At 42.8% G+C, this 22,411-nt stretch overlaps 2 gene segments (V, D, J or C); both read right to left on the reverse strand.

The window, feature by feature from the left end:
- Window positions 1-2,004: 2,004 nt before the first annotated feature.
- LOC127044635 (T cell receptor gamma variable 9-like) lies at window positions 2,005-5,107 on the reverse strand. The segment is given in 3 exon segments: window positions 2,005-2,372; window positions 4,768-4,863; window positions 4,983-5,107. Coding segments are annotated over 3 exon segments (507 nt in total).
- An 8,367-nt stretch (window positions 5,108-13,474) lies between these two features.
- On the reverse strand, window positions 13,475-14,044 carry LOC127044636 (T cell receptor gamma variable 9-like). The segment is given in 2 exon segments: window positions 13,475-13,845; window positions 13,956-14,044. Coding segments are annotated over 2 exon segments (414 nt in total).
- Between the last annotated feature and the right edge of the window lie 8,367 nt (window positions 14,045-22,411).

Raw genomic sequence — 22,411 nt, forward strand, 5'->3', positions numbered from 1 at the left:
AAAGGGGTTTACTTTCCTTGTGTTAAGATCCAGGGGGTCTGGGTCTTGGGGGTCCCCAGGGAAGGTTTTGGGGGGACCAGAGTGTATCAGGCACTGGAATTCCTGATTGGTGGCAGCTTATCAGATCTAAGCTGGTAATTAAGCTTAGGGGAATTCATGCTAGTACCCACATTTTGGACGCTAAGGTTCAGAATTGGGAATTATATTATGACGCGCGCACACACAGCCTCCAGTTCATTAAAGCATGTGACAATTGCTTTTAACGTTCTACACTATAGCACTATTAGTTTACATTTATACCGTTATACCCTGATCCAGTCTGTCATGCTTTTATCATCTCCCCTCCTTCAGATTTCTGTCAAAATGCATTCGTCCCATGGGCCTTCAAAACCTAATTCCTCTTGGTGCTCTGTGTGTGTGTACGTGAGCTCCTGACCATATGGCAGAGAGTGGAAAAGAAGTAACTAAATTAAAAAAAAATGTGTAAGTCTGAAGATGTGCCCAGATGCATGTCACATCACTGCAGTGTCATAAACAGATAGCTAAGGGTTAATGTCTCTTTCACCTGAAGCACCTGACCAGAGGACCAATCAGGAAACTGGATTTTTTCAACTTTGGGTGGAGGGAAGTTTGTGTCTGAGTCTTTGTTTTCTGTCTGCCTGCTTTCTCTGAGCTTTGGAGAAGTAGTTCTGTTTTCTAATCTTCTGTTTCTAAGTGTAAGGACAAAGAAATCAGATAGTAAGTTATATGGTTTCTTTTCTTTGGTATTTGCATGAATATAAGTGCTGGAGTGCTTTGATTTGTATTCTTTTTGAATAAGGCTGTTTATTCAATATTCTTTTAAGCAATTGACCCTGTATTGTGTCACCTTAATACAGAGAGACCATTTGTATGTATTTTTCTTTCTTTTTTTATAAAGCTTTCTTTTAAGACCTGTTGAAGTTTTCTTTACTGGGAAATTTCAGGAAAATTGAGTCTGTACTCACCAGGGAATTGGTGGGAGGAAGAAATCAGGGGGGAGATCTGTGTGTGTTGGATTTGCTAGCCTGATTTTGCATTCCCTCTGGGTGAAGAGGAAAGTACTTTTTGTTTCCAGGACTGGGAACAGAGAGGGGGAGTCACTCTGTGTAGTTTCACAGAGCTTGTGTCTGTGTATCTCTCCAGGAGCACCTGGAGGGGGGAAGGGAAAAAGGATTATTTCCCTTTGTTGTAAGAGTCAAGGGATTTGGGTCTTGGGGTCCCCAGGGAAGGTTTTTCAGGGGGACCAGAGTGCCCCAAAACACTCTAATTTTTTGGGTGGTGGCAGCAAGTACCAGGTCCAAGCTGGTAGCTAAGCTTGGAGGTTTTCATGCTAACCCCCATATTTTGGACCCTAAGGTCCAAATCTGGGACTAAGGTTATGACATGCAGTCCTTGTTTTCCTTCGTTCATTATCCATCCAAGTATTAATCCACATTTCTCTAGTAACTCCTCTCAGTTTAGGGTATCAGCTCTGTGGGGCCAGGACTTTTATCATCTATTTGCTCATAATGTGCATTCACATGTATGGCTAGATAGAAATATCTGCTCCAGGAGAATGTAACTTTTATATTACTTCTCATCTAACAAACTGGTATCGCAGATTAAATATGAAATGGTTCTTTAGAACTGAGCTTTGTGGTTCTATGAGCAGGCATCTCCTGGACTAAAAAGCTGTTCACAGGTCAAAAGTTAATTAAAGAGCTCAAATCTTTTTCCTATTTCTGCTCTGCTAATGTCAAAATATGTTATAACATGGCTAGTCTAGTTTCACGTGCTTTGGAGTATGTAGCTGTCCTGTGCAACTACGAGGTCTTATTGTTTGTTTGGCAGAGACAGGTGGGATCTTATTGTTTGCAAAACTTGAGAGCAATAGTTCTGTTGCTTTTTATCTCTTGCTGCAGAAACCAGTAAGGTGTCTCTGTCTCTGGTTCCATCAAGAGAAACAGGATTAGGAGGGAGCTGTGGTTTCATACATTTGAAAGACTATTGTTGAGAATACAAAGTAGGTTTTTGTACAGAATGTGAATAGTTTTCTGATGCTGTGTGATCCCAAGTGGCACAGTAATAGGTAGCTGCATCATTCTTGGTTTTCTTTACTCTTAGGGTACAGGTCGACTCAGAGAGCTGCTTATCTGCCTCAAATTTTCCCTTCTCAGAATCCTGGTTCAAGATGGGGTTTTCTGATAAAAAATAGAGAATCCATTCCAGAGCTTTATCAGGTCTCCGTTGATGCCAGTGTGTATAAGCACTACTAAGGGTTATGCCAGAAACATGACAGTCAATTCGTGCAGTTCTATCTTCTGCTTTGGTGATGGATAGTTGAGATTGTACCAGTACTTGAGCATCTCCATCTACAGAGAAAAGAGACAAAGACCAGTTAATTTGAAATGAACATGGAGGATCTCCAATTATTGTTCAGTAATGTGCTTGTGTGTAGAAAAACCCTGCAACAGTAACATTCTCACTAAGTTTTAATGAACCTGCTACTGAGAAACAAAAGAATATGAATTCTGATCTCAGAAAAAGGGAGGGGTCACTTGAGTAGAGGAAGCGACAGATCTGAGGGGAGAAATGTCCAGTGACAATGAGCTTTTTCAAAGCAATATAGATTTGCGTTTTCCCTCTATAAAAGTTCATAAGGCTGGACTTTAAGATAGGAACATTTACTAAGCTGCCCTGGTTTCCCTCATGCTATCCTCCAGCTCTTCTCTGACTGTTCCCTTGTTTAGAACTTTTTTAAAAACAGTATGAGATTTTTATAACAATAGTTACAGGTAGTGAGGTTCTCTGGACTCCTTTGGGTTTTTTCTTTCTTTTTCTTTTTTTTTTTTCAATATAAACATCAGCAGATTTGATCAAGGACTAATGCTCTCAGCATGAAAAAGGCAACTAAAATAACTTTTTTTTTTCAAGCAGTGATGAAAATAGATCACTAAGGGTCTGATGCCAAGTCCTTTGAAGTCAATGGGAAGTTGTTCAATTGATTTAAATGAGCTTTGGAATAAGCCCCAATTCCTAGAGAGAATTTACTCATGAATTTTTCATCCTTTCTTAACTGAGATTCCCATCAAGTTTCTAGATCTGATAGAATTGTTGTTAAGGAAAACAAATCAGTAATCTCTTAAATAAACGCATTGTCCTTGCACTCATTTTGACTCTTGTGTCAAGCAAACTCAGAGTTGCCTCAAGGATTAACTCTTTGTTTTTACCTAAAGTAATAGTTTGCTATTGTTTCGGAAGGAGTTTCATAAGCTGTTCTTGAATTATATTGCTATATACACCCTGTCTGTGAAAGTGCTGTACCAGGATAGAGGAGATCCTATTGTGAAATATGCACAGGCCACTATAGGCCATATGCCGATTGCATTTACAGAGGTGCAAGACCACTGCTGGCACTGGCATTGCCTGTATGTAACTAGTGTCAGAATTTGGCATAATTTTAATGAGCTGGTGATATTACTATACATCCAACAGTGATATTCCTGTAGCTGACATTATTCTCTAGGCCAGACTCTGCCCTTCATTTCAGCACATGTTCAAGAAAATGGTGTAATGTTGAGCAGAATTTGGCCCACTCTTCCACTGCCCAGGGGACTTCTGACTGCTGGGGATTGCAAGGCCCAGGGTGCTTCTGCTAGGCCTACTTTCTCTCAGGAACTTCCTCATCAGGTAAAGTGGGAAGGGGATGGTGGTGGCAGCGCAGACCTGCCATGCTGGCGCTTTGCCGCCCCGGGGTAGTTCTTACTCAAGGGGAATCTTAGCCTCAATCTAGGGCTTTTATAAGCAAATATGCTGTTCTACCATCCAACATTCATTTGCACAAACAGTTATACATATGCAACAATTTGCTGCCATAGGTGATTGCTCTCCAGAGATGGTCGACTATCCAGATGCTTAAAGTTAAGCATGTGTGTAAGTGTCTGAAAAATCCTCTCCAAATTTTTGTCTCAGGCCAAAATAAAACCTATTTTTATTTTTCTCACCAAAACGAAAAACTGAAATATTTTAATTTCAGATTGAATTAAACATTTTGTTCTCGCCAAAGCTTTTTTTGTTTGTTTGTGTTTCATTATATTTTATTTTGGGGAGGCTCGTATCTTTTTGGTGTTTTTTTTTAAATAAATCTGACTAAATTTCAAAACAAAATGTTTCAAAATGAAAAGTCAAAATGTTTCATTTTGAAACTGTTGAAGTGAAATTTCAACTTTAAAAAAAAATCATTTTTTTTCAGCAAAACTATCTGTAAATTCAACCCAAATTAAATCAGGATCAGTTTCTATGGATGAAGGCTTTGATAGTTTCTGATCTTTGTAACAGTAGTTAACATCTTGGTAACAAAATGTAATTCAAAACTGCAGTCCTGTGCTGCTGTTCTTCCTGTCATATTGCAGAAACCAGTCAGGAGTTTCTGCTGTTGGTTCCAAGTTGAGAGCAAGGATAAAGGATGCTTCTGGTTTCATACACTAGGCTCAGAATGCAGAGCGGGTTTTTGTACGGGTTGTCTATGGGTTTCTACTATTGTGATATCCCAAGTGGCACAATAATAGATAGCAGCATCCTCTTGGGTTAGTTTGTCTACTCTGAGATTAGAGGTGGATGCAGAAACATCATTACTAGCTTTAAACTTTTCTTTATCAAAGTCTTCATCCGTAGAAACTGATCCTGATTTAGTATACAGAATCCTCTTTGGAGCTTCCCCAGGGATCTGTCGATACCAGTGTATATAATCATTGTTAAAATTAAAACCTTTGCCAGAAATATTACACCACATATATGCACTTCTAGTTCCCGCTCTGGTGGCCGACAATGGAGTTTGTATCAGAGTTATTTGCGAATATCCATCTAGAAAGAAAAAAAGGAGAAATGACACTATAAACGCAAAGGTGAAGGAATTTGGAACATGTCTTGTTGCTGAAGGAATGGGTACATGTGGAAAAGAACAGAATGGAAAAATGACTTACAAGACCATGTTGAAGTCACAATAAGAACCTGCAGCAGTAACATTCTCACTGGTTGGGTTGAACTTGAAACAGAGGACTCTGAAATAGCCCCTCAGATGGAGAGACAAGGAGAGATGTGCAGCTGGGGAGAGGAAATGGGTTGTTTAAGCAGGATCCAATGGTAGCTCTCCTGCCTGCAGATGTGTGGGGCAAGTTTTTAGAAGAGTCAAACTATGTATGTGGTCAGGTGGTCAGAAACTAAAATCCCAGGAGGGAGGAGGGGGCTGAAGTCTCATCTGTTTTCATAAAGAAACTGGAGGGTTTAAAATGTTAGCAAATCAAGGATTGTGTCCTCCATTTAATGCAGCCACATCTACTAAAGCAGAAGTGAACACAAGTACAGTGAAAGTTGTGTAGTTTTTTGCATAGAATCCCATGTGATTTCCATCTGTCAGGTGTTTTAGTTTTGGTTTGTTTTACAGGCACAGGAGGCAGGGGCATGCACAGAAATTTAAATTTGATCTCTTTTGGACAGGCACATTAGAGCAGGGGCTGGGTCAGGGGCCAGGGCTGGGGCTGGAGCAGTGCATGGCCAGGGCTGAGGCAGCGAACAGTGATCAGCCGCCATGGGTGGAGTAGTGGCAAGGGCTGGGGCCGGAGCTAGAGCAGAAATGAATAATTTCTTTTTTAGAAGAATACTGAGGGGGAAGGGGATGGTGCATGCCCCTCTTGCCCTCACTTGTGCATGCTACTGGACACACACGTGTTAGGAGAAGATTTAATTTGGTTATTAGCATGCTTAATTGCTGCTAGTGGTTCCTGAATATGTGCTCAGTTGCTCATGTGGGCCAGCATCAACGTCCATGGTGGCTGTGCAGGAGCACTCTCCCTCCCATTACAAATTTGAGTCTGCCGTCTTCTCTCAGTTGTACACATAGTCACTGAGATTCAAACCGGTTCTTGAGTGCAACTGTGTGCTATTGCTGCCCTCTACTGAGATATAACACATGCTCCTATACATTAATAACTGACCTTATCCTGTCTTTCAAAAAAGGCCATTTATACACTTAATTACTGGTATGTAATTTTGCTTCAAACGTGTAGGTAAAATGTTGCCACAAGGTTTCATTTTAAAGATATAATATAAGCACATACCTATGAAATATTAAATAGCATATGTGATGGAGTGTATACCACACACTGGCAAAGAAAGAGTTAACCTGAGCCACTGCCAGACAGCAATTAGTGCATCCAGTTGCATCTGGAGGGTGGGCCAGGTCTAATTTAGAATTATGCTCATCTGGGTAGGACTGGGTGGGTGAATTAAGGATGAATACTAGCTGGGAGGAGTAGGCTGTTTGTTGCTGCTTGCTACAGGGTTCTTGTATTGAAACCCAGAGTAGAGAGCAGGTCTGCTTGCTTTCCCATGTGCCCCTACTGGCTGCCAAGGAAGGTGGCATAAAAGTCCCCTGAAATAAGGGGTATAAGGGTAACTGAGCCCCAAGTTAGGCTGAAGATCTATCATAAAGTCATTAGACTATTGTTTTGTGTTACTCCCACCGCTTCCAGGTTTATAGAGAGTGAATGTGACCTGGTTGGGGGCTGAGACACAAGGAGCAGACCACAGCAGGGCTGGAGTGGCTGTTGGCAGGAGGAACAAGAGGAGAAGACTTTGCCAGCCACATAGGGGCATTTTGATGGTGAGTTACCTGTTGACAGCATATTTAATTGTTATTAGTGTTAAGACATATGTATATGTCACACTTTGGAGAATGTGTAAATTATTGTAATACAGTGGCTAGAGACCATCTGAAGAGTCACTGTACTCTTTTCAGCCTTTGTGGCTGAAAAACCAATATGAGCTTCTTACTCTACCGCACAAAGAGGTGTTGGGAAGGGGGTTCTGAAGACTGCACATAGAACTGATCAGGGTTGGTAGTTGAGGGGACTGTGGGGCTAGGTTTGGAGCTGGTAAGGGAACCTATTCCTCCTGCGCAGGGTGGCTAATATATAATGAATTACTTTAATATCTCAGTATTCTCCTAACCAACTCAAACCTACCCTCAAATCCTGACACCTTCTCTTATAAAACTCAAAACGCGCACAAACTTTCCTCCAAGAAACTCCTTTAACTACGAATGAGTTACCAAAAAACTGTGCAGAGACTGGGTAGCAGTTTCTGTATTTAAACAGCCTGTTTTGGAAAGTGTCATCTCTGGATCCACTTGACCTTTAATTCTGCTTGATTGCACTTGCACAAATTATTGACTGGTGCTGCTGGGCCACCAGACTGTGGTATGAGAGTCAGGATTTTCCTTCTCTGTATTCCTCCAAATGATCTTAAAAGCCCTTGATAGATACTGTGATAACCTGATTAGGGTATATTTGCAAAGAACAAGGATGGTACCACAAATGCTCATCTGTGTGGCATAAACGCAGTCCTGCTAGCAGCTAAAGAAAACTCTTCTTCAACCCAGTGGAGGGGACTGTGCTTTTTGGCAGTAGAAGGATCTGAAACGTATCCCTGCTGCTACCAGGGAGTTCCAAGGCCATGGTGAGTAGCATAGCGACAATTTCAGTAGTCATCGATTTCTTACTTTTCATGAAATGATGGAATGGAACTTCCACTGGGCTCTGCTCAGGATACTTTCCAAATGTCAGTTAGCCTCATCTGTCTACATTAGACTTTTTTCCTCTAAAATTTTTCTCAGTTGCTACCCCTGGGTCAGATCCATCGCTGAAAGCAAGTATGGAAACCCCACTGTAGAAAGGTGCCTGTGGCTGCCAGACCTGGATTAGATCCTGGAACAGACTCTGTGGCCAGCTGGGCTGGGAAATGTCCTAGGTCCGTATTCTGAGGATCTGTTTGGGCCCAGGGAAAGCACTGGAGAGGAAGCACCAATGGAGCCAGAGCTGCAGCTGGGAAGTGGCCACTGCTGCCACCTTTGTTGTTACTATGGGGGGAAAATTACAGCATAAGTGGGGGAGAGTTCTGGGTTACAACCAATAAAACTATTGTTATGGAGGATATTTATGCAATAGGGTGACCTTATCTTCAGTTGTAGGTGGAAGCCATGCCAATTCCCTACTCCCCCTTCCTCCAACCTCCCCACCATGTGTGATCCTGGGGAGTGAGGGGAAACAAATGTGCAACTATCGATTTGTTCTAGCAACAGTTGCATTGATGGTGGGAGGGAATCTGATCTAGGACTACAAGCTTAGCAAGCTTAAGTACATATTTCAACAGAGTCTTCTTCCTATAGCTGTCACATTGTAGTACAGTTATTCCAATACTAATATTACAGCACTGTGGCAGGAAGACTGCATTATAATAAATCCCAATGGCTGTACCATGTGACAACGTCTCCTGGTGACAATGGCATCTTGGTGTTGTGCAAGATTGGCACAATGTCTGTGGAGGCAGTTTCATTGTCAGCAAGTTTCTGCCCCCTAGTTCAGAAGCCTGGTAATATTTGTCTGAATTTTTTCCCATTCCCGGTTAGTGATTTTTCTCCTCTATATAAAATTCTTAAGCAACAAGACAGTCAGGGATATTCCTAGGCATGGCAAACATCCAGCAATCACCCACAGGGGGCTGGAACAATTTGTATATAATGAGGCATCAGGTGGCACCTTAAAGACTAACAGATTTATTTGGGCATAAGTTTTCATGGGTAAAAAACCTGAAGGTAAAAAATCCATTGCAATCAACATACTATACTGACTGTGGTTAGAGATTGTGCCACACACTCTCAAAGAAACTGAGGAATGACCTGATCAGCTTCCTGTGCAGCAAACAGGAGAAGATCTAGAATGAGCTCTCAAAACTAGAGACAAAACCAACTTACCACACAAACTTCCACGTGGCTGGATTTTACAAAAACAAGACAAGTCATTTACAATGCACACTTCTCTACAAAGGAAAAAGGAGAGTAAATTATCTAAACTCCTACATGCTGCAGGGGACTACAACAGTGGTACTCTTAACTCATCCAACAATATTTTTAATCTATCCAATCATACACTTAGGACAGACTCTTCTGCCGGGCTACCTCAAGGACTCTCTTTCTGCCCCACCACCCCACGCATATGATACAGTTCTACAGTGATCTGGAAGCCTACTTTCACCATCTCTGACTCAAGGAAATTTTCCAACGCACCACTGAACAGAGCACTGACCTTCAGGAACCCTCCTACCAACACTCCAAGAAGAAGAATTCTGCATGGACTCCTAATGATCAAAATGGCAGGCTGAACTTCTACATAGAGTGCTTCCACAGATGTGCACAGGATGAAATTGTGAACAAACAGCATCACTTGCCCCATCAGCTCAGCCATGCAGAACACAACGCCATCCACAGCCTCAGAAACAACTCTGACATTACAATCAAAGGGCTGACAAAGGAGGTGCTGTAGTCATCATCAACAGGTCAGATTATTAACAAGAGGCTGCTAGGCAACTTTCCAGCACCACATTCTACAGGCCACTATCCTCTGATCCCACTGAGGAATACCAAAAGAAACTACACCATTTTCTCAAGAAACTCCCTGCCACAGCACGGGAACAAATCTACACAGACACACCCCTCGAGCCCTGACCAGGGGTATTCTATCTGCTACCCAAGATCCATAAACCTGAGAACCCAGGACAACCCATCATCTCAGCAAAATTATCTGGCTATTTAGACTCTCTCCTCAGACCCTAGGCTACAAGCACGCCTAGTATATTCAAGACACCACCAACTTCCTGAGGAAACTTCAGGAAGATCACCAATGCATTGTAAACACCATCCTGGCCACTATGGATGTAGAAGCTCATTATGCCAATATTCCACATGAGGATGGACTATGAGCTGTCAGAAACAGTATCCTTGATGAGGCCACAGTACACTTGGTGGCTGAGCTTTGTGACTTTATCCTCACCCACAACCATTTTGGGATGATTTATACCTTCAAGTCAGCGACACTGCTATGGTTACCCGCGTGGCCCCACAATATGCCAACATTTTTATGGCTGACTTAGAACAATGCTTCCTCAGCTCTCATCCCCTAGCACCCCTCTTCTACTTGTGCTACACTGATGACATCTTCATCATATGGACCCACAGAAAGGAGGCCATTGAAGAATTCCACCTGAATTTCAACAGTTTCCACCCCACCATCAACTTCAGCCTGGACCACACAAGAAATCCACTTCCTGGACACTACAGTGCAAATAAGTGATGGTCACATAAACACCACCCTATACCAGAAACCTATTGACTGCTATACATACCTACATGCCTCCAGCTTCCATCCAGGACACATTACACGATCCATTTTCTGCAGCCAAGCCCTAATATACAACCAAATTTGCTCCCATCCCTCAGACAGAGACAAACACCTACAAGATCTCTATCAAGCATTCTTAAAACTACAATACTCACCTGGGGAAGTGAGGAAACAGATTGACAGAGCGATACGGGTACCCAGGAGTCATCTAGTACAAGACAGGCCCAACAAGGAAAATAACAGAACACCACTGGCCATCACGTATTGCTCCCAGCTAGAACCTCTCCAGTGCATCATCAATGATCTACAACCTTTCCTGGAAAATGATCCCCTACTGTCACAGGCCTTGGGAGATGGGCCAGTCCCCGCTTACAGACAGCCCCCCATCCTGAAACAAATATTCACCAGCAACTACACACCACAGAAACACTAACCCCGGAACCAATCCCTGTAACAAAACCCATTGCCTTCTCTGTCCTCATTTGTACTCTAGTGACACCATCATAGGACCCAGCCACACCATCAGAGGCTCATTCACCTGCACATCTACTAATGTGATATATGCCATCATGTGCCAGCAATGCCCCTCTGCCATGTTCATTATCCACACTGGACAGTTTCTACATAAAAGGATAAATGGACACAGATTAGACATTAGGAATGGTAACATACAAAAGCCAGTAGGAGAACACTTCAATCTCCCTGGACACTCAATAACAGATTTTAAAGAAGCCATTCTTTAACAAAAAAAACTTTAAAAAAGAGATTTCAAAGAGAAACTGCAGAACCACAATTCATTTGCAAACTTTACACCATCAATTTGGGCTTGAATAGAGACTGGGTGTGGCTGGCTCACTAAAAAAGCAATTTTCCCTCTTTTGGTATTGACACCTCCTCATCAATTATTGGGAGTGGACCACCTCCACCCTGACTGAATTGGCCTTCTACACTGGTTCTCCACTTGTACGGTAACAACCCTTCTCTTCGTGTGCCAATATATATATATATATATATATATGTTTATGCCTGTATCTGTAATTTTCACTCTGTGCATCTGAAGAAGTAGATTTTTTACCCACAAAAGCTTATGCCCAAATAAACTTGTTAGTCTCCCAGGTGCCACTGGACTCCTTGTTGTTTTTGTGGATACAGACTAATATGGCTGCCCCTCTAATAATTTGTATACAGTGGGCGTGCTGAGAGTCATTAAACCAAACTGTAAAGCTTGCATATAATGGAAAGCACTTCAAGACAGGGGGTGCAGCAGCATCCCTAGTTCCAGCACCTATGACCACTCTGGTAGCTTAGTAGCCCTCTTGATTCATTGACTTGCTGTTCAGTCAGCACAGAGGAAAATATTGTTGTCTTGCTAAATGGCCTTCTATCACAGGACTGGAAAACTTGCTTTCTCGTCCAATCAGGGATTTTAAATAGACTAATATCCTCCAAAATTTGTCCCTGCTTGTAATAGTGTTAAAACCAATATTGCTAACAGCCCCCTGGTCTGAGTGTCCTGACTCCTGTATCAGATCCCAAAAATGGTAGCAAACATACAGAACGTTCTAGGAGGGACTTGATAGGAATGGTGTTCAAAAGATTATTAACCAGAACTGAAGGAGGAACTGAATATCTGACTTCTACTATAAGTATCTGCAGGATATGGTCAATGACATGCTATGCTGTACCTATAAAAGTTAGCTTTTATTACTTCCTTTTAAATCTATACCTGCCATACTTAAAAACATCAATTGTATGTAGTGATCTGATATCTAGTGCAGAAATACTTGTGCTATCAGCTGATTAAGATTAAGGCGGCAACTCTGTGTGTGGGGGATTTTCTTTTGTAAACTTCTGAAAATCTGTGGCTCAGAATACAGAGTGAAGTTTTTGTACAGCCTGCCTATGGCTTTCTAACACTGTGATCCAAGTAGGCACAGTAATAGGTAGCTGTGTCATTGTAGGTTAGTTTGTCTACTCTTAGAGTACAGGTGGATTTTGTTTTTCTCAGTTGTCTTGTTAATGCTAAACTTGTCCTTGTCAAAATTTGATTACTTTAAGGTACAAAATGATCAGAGTATCCATTCCAGAGCTTCTCCAGGTCTCTGTCGATACCAGTGTATATAATCATCACCAAAATTGATGCCAAAAACTTTACATCAATTCTTACTGTTTTCATCAGATTCCTTGTGATGGATAACTGAACTTGTCAATTGTACTTGTACAGCTCCATCTACAAAGAAAGGGAAAAAAAATACCATAAGCATGAATTTGGAGGTTCTCTGGTTGTTGCTCAGTAATTTGCATATTTGCAGAAAACTAGAGTGAAAACCAACTTATACGACCATATTGAAGCCACAATAAGAACCTGCAGCAGTAACATTCTCACTGACTTCAGTTGAGCCTGAATGTCAGAAAGAGAAGGCTGCAAGGTTAGCATCACGGATGCAGAGCTGAGTGCCTCTGGGGAGAGGAAGTGACTCACTTAAGTAGCAGCCAAGAAGAGTTCTGTTGTTTGTAGATATGTCAGTTCCATGTGAGGTTAATTTGACTGTTAGTCATTAAGACAAAAGTGAGCCAGCATGAGTTTCAGCACTAAGTCCACTATGAAGCTAAGGCTCCAGTGAACTTAGGACCATATCCTTTGTTTCTTAAGGGGATGGACAATGAAGGGTTCATGTTGATTAGTGCAGTAGACCCCAACTTTCTTATTTAAGGCTTTATTCCGGAAAGCGTCTGCATTAAGCCCATGCTTAATCTTAAGTGCTTTGCTGCCCTCCCACTGAAGACCAATCACTGCCTGTTTCTATGTTAATGATTAATCTTTCCCCAGAATTAAAGCTTTTAGCAGTATTCCCTGTGTGGTACAGGGGACTGTGTCTGTAAGGGCTGAGATTCTCAGGTAGGGTCTGGGTGAGGCATTGAAGCGTTTGTTGCTAGGAATAGCTAGATGGAATCTGACACAGAGAAAAGCAGATCTTCTGCAAGCCCCTTAACACTACACTTACCTCCACCCCCTACAAGTGGTATTACAGGAGCTGTGGTCATGGTACTTGGTTTTTTGGGCTTTGAATCAGCTATACTATATGTGTGGTGACCTTAACTACTTCACAATAATGATATTTATTGATTGTGTTGCATGGGTTCTTTTTTTTACCTTTTAAAATAAGCTAATGAGGAATTTTTACAGCCGATGGCAAAATCAGGGAGGTAGCTGTAGTTTCATACATTTGATGGGATATGGGTCAGTATTCAGAGTGAGGTTTTTGTACAGGCTGCCTATGGCTTTCTAACACTGTGCAATCCCAATAGGCACAATAATAGGTAGCTCCATCATTAGGAGCTATTTTGTTTACTGTTAGGGTAGAGATGGGCTGGTCAGGCTTCTTTTCACAACTAAACTTGTTCTCATCGGACACTTTGTCAAATTTAAGTTTTTCAGGTGAGATGTACAGAATTCGCTCCAGAGCTTCTCCAGGTCTATGTCGATACCAGTGAATAACAGCACTCCCAAAATTTTGAATGCCAGAAGCCTCACAGACTATACGTGCAGTTTTAATTTCTGCCCTGGTAATTGACAACTGAGCTTGTCTCAGATGTATTTGTGCACATCCGTCTAGAAAGAGAGCAAGAAAACAAAACATGAAATGAACATGAATCTGGAGCATGGTGAGTTATGACTCAGTAATGTACAACTGCGTAGAAAAGGGTAAAAAATAAACTTACAAGACAAAACCAAAGCCAGAATAATGATGTGGAGCAGCAACATTTTACAGGTTTTGCTTGGATCTGCATCTATGAGAAATGTGACTGTTGTGTTGGGATGGACAGAGAGATGCATTTGAGGACAGGAAGTGACTTATTTAATTAACACGGCATGAGGTTTTGCTGGCTGCATATGCTAATTTATGATAAGGTAGAGTTATGGATGAATCTCATCCAAAGTTACTTTTATCAAAGAGCATTATCTGGCATGAAGGGAATTCTGCTTTTTTTTAGACCAGTGTAGATTGCATCATGGTAGTCTGGGTAATGAAGGACTGGTCTTTTAATTATTTATATTACAGTGGTTCCCAGAGGCCTCTGTCCAAATGATGTCCCCATTGTGTGAGGTACTATACATAGCAATATATGGAGTGACAGCCTCAAAGATCTTTAGTCCGAAAGGGTATTTGCACCAGCAGAGAATTTGGTAATTAATGTTTTAATGTACCATATCCCCCACCCTTCCCAATCAGAGTTGTTATCTGCCAGTAGATTTCTTGTAGGAGTTGCAGCAAGAGTGGGTCTTGAGAGGGATTTGAAGGAGAAGAGGCTAGTGGTTTGGGAGTTTGGGGGAGGGGGAAGGAAGAGATTCCACACACAAGTGAAGGAAGAAAGCACCAAGATGTTTATGGGTGGGGATGCAAACTTTGTTGCTTGTTTGTACAATGCCCTGTGCAGTGTGGACCAGATCTGGGACTGGGGTTCCTAGCTAGGACTGTAACTAATACAAAGATGAAGGGACAGGCAGAGCCATGCTGATGGCACAGCGAAGACTAATTTTCTTGGGGGTTATTTTCTTTACCTGTTAAACATGGGAGGTTGCTGCCCTGAGGGATGCTGTTGCCAGTACACCACTCGGAACACTTCTGAAGATATTAAGCACTTCCCAGGATCCTGCTCTCACTGAATTTCCCAGATGTGAAGTAGTGGAATATCATTTCCTACTTCAGTGTGATACTAGCCCTCTGTTCTATAAATAGAGTGATGTGCAGTGGCTAATATATCTGTGTGCTAGTGCCTTCTACTGAGGTAGGATGGATCTGCAATTGTATATTTGCAGTCAATTTTGTCCTAGTTCTGAAAAAGGGCCACTCTACACTGATGATTTTGTCAAATTAATTTATGAGTAACCTTTTTCTTAAACACTTTGGATTAGCTCTCATCACAAGGAAACAATCCATGATGTCTTTTCTATATTGTAGCCCCATTAGTTTTCTTGTGTCTTTCTAGCATCATTCAATAAGCTATGCTTCCACTTCTGCCTTTCTTTCAAGTATCATCTGCAATCACACTCTTTCCCCTTGGGTTCTGAACAACCTGACCCCATTTATTCTCATTGCTCTAGTAACCCACCTTAGACAATCAAATCATTGGGGCAGGGCCTCTTACTCTGTGAAGTTCCTGGAACGTTCATGTTAAAACTGAAATTATACAGCATGATATCAGTTCATAGAATATCAGGGTTGAAAGAGACCTCAGGAGGTCATCTAGCCCAACCCTCTGCTCAAAGCAGGATCAATCTCCAGGCAGATTTTTGCCCCAGATCCCTAAATGGTTCCCTCAAGGATTGAACTCACAACCCTGGGGTTTAAGAGGCCAATGCTTAAACCACTGAGCTATCTCTCCCCTCAAAGCAGAGTGTAACCTGCTATCACATAATGTGTTTTTTGCTGAACTGGCATCAGAAACTAAAGAGAGGCTGGTCCTTCAGAACAGAGCTCTGTGGTCATTTTAAAGTGAACAATAAGCTCTTCATGGTTCAGGGCTAATTGAACAGCAGAAAAGCAACCAAAAGAAATGCATTTCTGTTTCCATCGGAGTAATATCAAAATGTAAAGTGGTCAGGCTGGTGACTTGTGGTCTGACCTGTGGTCTGATCCAAAGTCCATTGAAGTCAATGGAAAGACCCTTAGGGCTTGACCCAATGCCCACTGAGCTCCACAACTGGAATCTCTAGACACTAAGATGATGCTCTGTACCAGAGAAGGATACTATGCAGGATGAGCCCCAGTTACTGGAGAGTTATAAGGAAGTAGATTATTGCGCCTACACACTGGGTCCAATGCTCCTGTTTTACTTTCACTTGCTTCCTGTTTCAGCAGATGAATGATGTCTGGATTGGGAGACTGTCACGTCAGGCATTTATAGGGTTGAGATCCTGGCCCCATTTCCTTCTCTAGAGTCAGATTTTTCACCCAAAGCATTATGATCCTCTAGACTGATGGCAAATCTCCACCCAGTCAGCCCATGATAACCCACATAGACAACTACTGACTGTTGGCTTCACTTAATATTCAGCTGGAAGATTATTTCTTTTTTTACAGGACAAAGGGCAGCTAAACACACAACTCCCATTGTAACAGGATTGGGTGCCTAGCTCCCCTTTGTGCCATAGGTGACCACCTATTCTGTTAGACCTGACCTGGTCTTAGTGCTGTATCTGGCAAATAAACACTAAATCAGAAGTTGCTGTTCATATCTAGCTGCAGAAGCCAATGAAGAGTTTCTGCAGTTGGCTCCAGGCTGAGAGGAATTTTTAGAGAGGTGACAGTGGCTGTGGCTCAGAATGCAGAGTGGGTTTTTGTACAGGCTGTCTACAGTTTTCTAACACTGTGCGATCCCAATATGCACAATAATAAGTAGCAACCTCACTGGAGGTTATTTTTTTTATGGTCAGGGTACAAGTAGACTGGCCAAGCTTCTTTTCAGCAGTAAACTTTCCTTTCAATTCAGACTGCATTGAGATGGACAGAATCCACTCTGGAGCTGCACCAGGTCTCTGTCTATATCAGTGTATAGTACCCTTACCAAAATCCTCTGATAGAGAAACATGGCAGTCAATTTGTAAGGTTTTATTTGCTTCCCTGGTGATGGACAGTTGAGGTTGGGTCACATGCACTTGTGAGGAGCCATCTGTGGAGAAACAAAAAAATAAAATCAACATAAAACTGAAATGATGTGAAGGCTCTGCAGCTGCTGCTGTCATGTGCCAATGTATGCAGAGAGCAGTGTGAATAGGGTGACCAGATTTCCTGATTTTTTTTTTTATATGGACAGTCTTGATATTCAGGGCTTTGTCTTATATAGGTGCCTATTTTACCCCCCACCCCAACACCTTGTCTGAATTTTTGACGCTTCCTATCTTGTCACCCTAAGTGCGAGCAACATACTACAGGAGCAAACCGTAGCCAGAACAAAAGTCTCTAACAGCAACATTCTTGCCGCTCTTGTTAGACTCCAGTCAAGAAATGTAAATGAAGGTCTTGAATGGAGAGAGACGTGTAGATGAGGAGAGGAAGTGACTGTCATAACCAAATGGGACTTCAATTATGGGGAGTGGCTGGAGAGGGGCCTTGACCTGGTCTTGGGGCTTTCCCACTCTTTGGCATACCTCACAAGACCGGACATACTTGGCAACGTCCTTGCCCATCCCCTCCCAGTGGAAGGACTTCCCCAACCGATCCTTGGTTCTGTTCACCCCAGCATGGCCACTGGGATGATTATGGGCTAAGCTTAAGAGCTTCCCCCGGTACTTAGTTGGAACCACCAACTGTTTTTGCGGCTGCCATTCTTCCCGGTGTCCCCCAGAAAGAATCTCCTTGTATAAAAGTCCTTGGTCTATAACAAACCGTGATCGATTAGAAGAGCTGAGAGGCGGTGGGGTGCTCCGTGCCGCCGCCCAAGCTTTCTGAAGCCTGTCATCCGCTTCCTGCTCAGTCTGGAACTGTTCCCTTGAGGCTGGGGTCACCAGTTCTTCCTCAGACTGTGGACTTAGGCTTGGTCCCTCTGGAAGCGATGTAGGTGATGAGGTTGTTTCCGTTGCTGGTGAACGGCTCCCCACTGGCGCACCTGAGGGTATTTCAGGCTCTGGCTGAGCCTTTTGGGTATGGCTGTCTGTTGCTTCTGCCTGTTCTGGCTCGCTGGCGCCCTCTGGCGCTGAGTTTGAAGATGTGGTTGCACTTGCTGGTTGCTGTTCCAGTTCCGGGCCTGGGACTGGAGGTGCTGTGGCTGTTTCAGTGGTTGGCATGGAATCCGGGTCCACTACCTCTGTCTGGGTCTCTGGTAACACAGATGGGGCGTCTGTGGACGGCTCAGGAACAGGAATGGGTCTGGAAGCTTGCCTGGTTTGGCTACGTGTAACCATTCCCACTCGCTTGGCCCGCTTCACCTGGTTGGCCAAGTCTTCCCCCAGTAGCATGGGGATAGGATAATTGTCATAGACTGCAAAAGTCCACATTCTTGACCAACCTTTGTATTGGACAGGCAGTTCAACTGTAGGCAAGTCTACAGCTTGTGACATGAAGGGGTAAATTGTCACTTTGGCCTTTGGGTTGATGAATTTGGGGTCTACGAAGGATTGGTGGATAGCTGACACTTGTGCCCCCGTGTCTCTCCACGCAGTAACCTTCTTTCCGCCCACTCTCAAATTTTCCCTTCGCTCCAAGGGTATTTGAGAGGCATCTGAGCCTGGGGATCTTTGGTGTGATGGTGGTGTAATGAACTGCACTCGGTTGGCGGTCTTTGGGCAGTTGGCCTTGATATGTCCCAGTTCATTACACTTAAAGCATCTTCCATCTGATGGGTCACTGGGTCGAGGTGAGTTACTGGAGACTGGTGAGGTGGAAGAATAGGGCGTCTGTGGCTTTACTTGGGTTGTATGTGGGGTCTTTGGCTGTCCTCGGTTGTAGGGTTTATGGTCGGTGTGCCCTCTGGGGTATTCATTCCCCTTGACAGTAGCTTTCTTGCTTTCTGCCACTTCCATCCATTTGGCTCCAATCTCCCCCGCCTCGGTGAGATTTTTGGGTTTTCCATCTTGTATGTACCGTGTTATGTCCTTAGGAACACCATCCAAGAACTGCTCCATTTGTATGAGGAGGTGCAGTTCTTCCAAGGATTTAACATTGTGTCCTGATATTCAGGCCTCATAATTTTTCCCAACGTTGTAGGCGTGTTTGGGAAATGACACATCTGGTTTCCACTTTTGGGTTCTGAAACGCCGACTGGCATGATCCGGGGTTATCCCCATTCTGTATCTGGCCTTGGTTTGAAAAAGTTTATAGTCGTTCATGTTCTCCTTAGGCATTTCAGCTGCCACCTTTGCTAAAGATCCACTGGGCTGTGGTCTCAATTCTACCATGTACTAGTTTTCAGGGATGCTGTACCCAAGACAGGCTCTTTCAAAATTTTCCAAGAAGGCCTCAGTGTCATCACCTGCCTTGTAGATGGGAAATTTCCTGGGATGTGGAACCATAATTGGTGAAGGGTTGTTAAGATTGGCTGGAGCCTGTTGCTTAGCCTTTTTTAATTCCATGGCCTGTCGGTGGATCTCCCTCTGGAGTTCTATCTGTCTTCTGTAGGCTGCCTCTTCTTCTTCTTGTTTCCTTCTGTGGGCCACCTCTTCTTCTTCTAGTTTCCTTTTGTGGGCTGCCTCTTTGTCTGCTTGTTCTCTTTTATAGCCTGCCAGTTTGATGTTTTCTTCCTTTTCTTTCAGCTCCACCTCTTTTTGTCCTTTTTCCAGTTGTCGCCTGTGTTCAGCTTCTTTGATTTGTTCTTCTGCCTCCCTTTTTTCCTTGGAAGTCATGGTTCCTGTTTTCTTGTGTTGGGGTGCCCTCCGGTGTTTATCTTCTGAACTGTAGGTTCTCTGTTGCCTCCTGAGGTCTGCCTACCAACAGTGCCTTTTTCCCTTTCTTCCTCTAGCTAATCTTTTAAATGTAAAGTAAACCAGAAAAACCACTTTATTTGCATGTGTATTGTGCTGGTAATGACTCTCAATGGGAGTGCTATTGTCACAAAAGACCCTTAATAGCCCCTTAATGGTTCCTTGCTTAATATGCAAGCCACAACTGCCAGAGAGAGCAGGAAAAAAAATTCTCTCTGGTTCCTTTTAAAACCAAACCCTCTCTGCTAAAAAGCCCCTAGCAGAGAAAAGAAAAATATAATATTCCTACTGGCTTCTGGATTCTATCTATCTATCCCACCTCTGCCACCATGTCATAACCTATTCCCAGATTTGGACCTTAGAGTGAAAACCTCCAAGCTTAGTTACCAGCTTGGACCTGGTAAAGCTGCCACCACCCAAAAACTTAGAGTGTTTTGGGGCACTCTGGTCCCCCCAAAAACCTTCCCTGGGGACCCCAAGACCCATATCCCTTGAGTCTCACAACAAAGGGGAATAAACCATTTCCCTTCCCCCCTCCAGGTGTTCCTTCCCTGGGTTCCTGGAGAGATACACAGAAGCAAGCTCCGTGAATTTAAACAGAGGAATTCCACCCTCCCTATTTCCAGTCCTGGAAACAGAAGTACTTCCCTCTTCACCCAGAGGAAATGCAAAGTCAGGCTAGTAAATCTAACACACACAGATTTCCCCCTGACTTCTTCCTCCCACCAATTCCCTAGTGAGCACAGACTCAATTCCCTGGAGTTCCCCACTAAAGAAAAACTCCAACACGTCTTAAAAGAAAGCTTTATGTAAAAAGAAAGAAAAATACATTAAAATGATCTCTCTGTATTAAGGTGACAAATACAGGGTCAATTGCTTAAAAGAAATATGAATAAACAGCCTTATAGATTCATAGACTCTAGAACTGGAAGGGACCTCGAGAGGTCATCAAGTCCAGTCCCCTGCCCTCATGGCAGGACCAAATACTGTCTAGACCATCCCTAATAGACATTTATCTAACCTACTCTTAAATATCTCCAGAGATGGAGATTCCACAACTTCCCTAGGCAATCTATTCCAGTGTTTAACTACCCTGACAGTTAGGAACTTTTTCCTAATGTCCAACCTAAATCTCCCTTGCTGCAGTTTAAGCCCATTGCTTCTTGTTCTATCATTGGAGGCTAAGGTGAACAAGTTTTCTCCCTCCTCCTGATGACACCCTTTTAGATACCTGAAAACTGCTATCATGTCCCCTCTCAGTCTTCTCTTTTCCAAACTAAACAAACCCAATTCCTTCAGCCTTCCTTCATAGGTCATGTTCTCAAGACCTTTAATCATTCTTGTTGCTCTTCTCTGGACCCTCTCCAATTTCTCCACAACTTTCTTGAAATGCGGTGCCCAGAACTGGACACAATACTCCAGTTGAGGCCTAACCAGCGCAGAGTAAAGCGGAAGAATGACTTCTCGTGTCTTGTTTACAACACACCTGTTAATGCATCCCAGAATCACGTTTGCTTATTCAAAAAGAACACAATTCAAAACATTCCAGCAACTACACACATGTAAATACAAAAGAAAACAATATAAACCTTACTGCCTTACTATATTTGTACTTACAACTTGGAAACAGAAGATTAGAAAGCAAGAGACAGAAATCCTCTCATAGCCGAGAGAGAGACAGGCACAAGACCAGAACAAAGGACTCACACACAAACTTCCCTCCACCCAGATTTTGAAAAAGTCTTGTTTCCTGATTGGTCCTCTGGTCAGGTGTTTCATGTTACTCCTTTCCAGGTAAAAGAACATTAACCCTTAGCCATCTGTTTATGACAGTGACTCATTTAGGTAACCTGCAGTTAAGTGGTACTAGTTGTAGAAGATTTATTACATGGTGAGGTAGAGTTACTGCTGCTCAGTATGACAACTTTGACCTTGGGTGAGTGTCAACCCTAGCACTGAGGTCAAATAGATTCCTTAGGTGTGTTTCAGGATCAGTGCTGATTATTATTACTGTTGTTTATTACTTATGTTACAGCAGCAACCTGAGATACTGTGCTGGATCTGAGCCCTGGGCTGGAAACAAAGAGGCAAAGTCCTGTCTCATGCTGCTGACAGCCTAAAAAAAGGAGTGAGCTCTCAAGCCTATGGGAAAGGGAAACATCAAAATCCCTTTATTTTTATTTTTTCCATATATTTTACCATGTCATTGTTTATGCACAAATCCACTGGTTTTTGTTTTCTCCTTAGTCACCCCTAAAGCTCAGTCATTGTGTGCTAGTAGATTTCTTGTACATTCTGTGGAATAGAAATCTTGCAGAGGAGAAGGTAGTGATGTTCCATATGAGACGAGGGACCTGTTCCATGAGTATGTGATGGTATGGAAGAAAGCATGAATGAATTTTTTGGAGAATTGAATAGGCAATTGGTGGACAAGAGCTGCTGACAGTGCAGATAAAACTATAGTTGTCTTTCTGTCATTCACTTATCACTTGCCCAGAGAAGCTGCTGAGCCTCTCTTTCTCTTTCTTCATCCAAGCATTCATCCACATTCCTCTAGTAACGCCTCTCAGTTTAGGGTATCACCTTTGTGGGGCAGGGACTTTGATAATCTATTGGCTTGGAAGGTGCAGTCATATCTATGGCTGGATAGAAATATCTGCTTCAGGAGAGTGTAACTTCTATATTACATCTCATCGAACAAACTGGTATCGCAGATTAAATATGAAACTGTTCTTTAGAACTGAATTTTGTGGTTTTT

This window comes from Gopherus flavomarginatus, chromosome 2 (genome assembly GCF_025201925.1).
Source record: "Gopherus flavomarginatus isolate rGopFla2 chromosome 2, rGopFla2.mat.asm, whole genome shotgun sequence".
Classification (NCBI taxonomy): domain Eukaryota; kingdom Metazoa; phylum Chordata; order Testudines; family Testudinidae; genus Gopherus; species Gopherus flavomarginatus.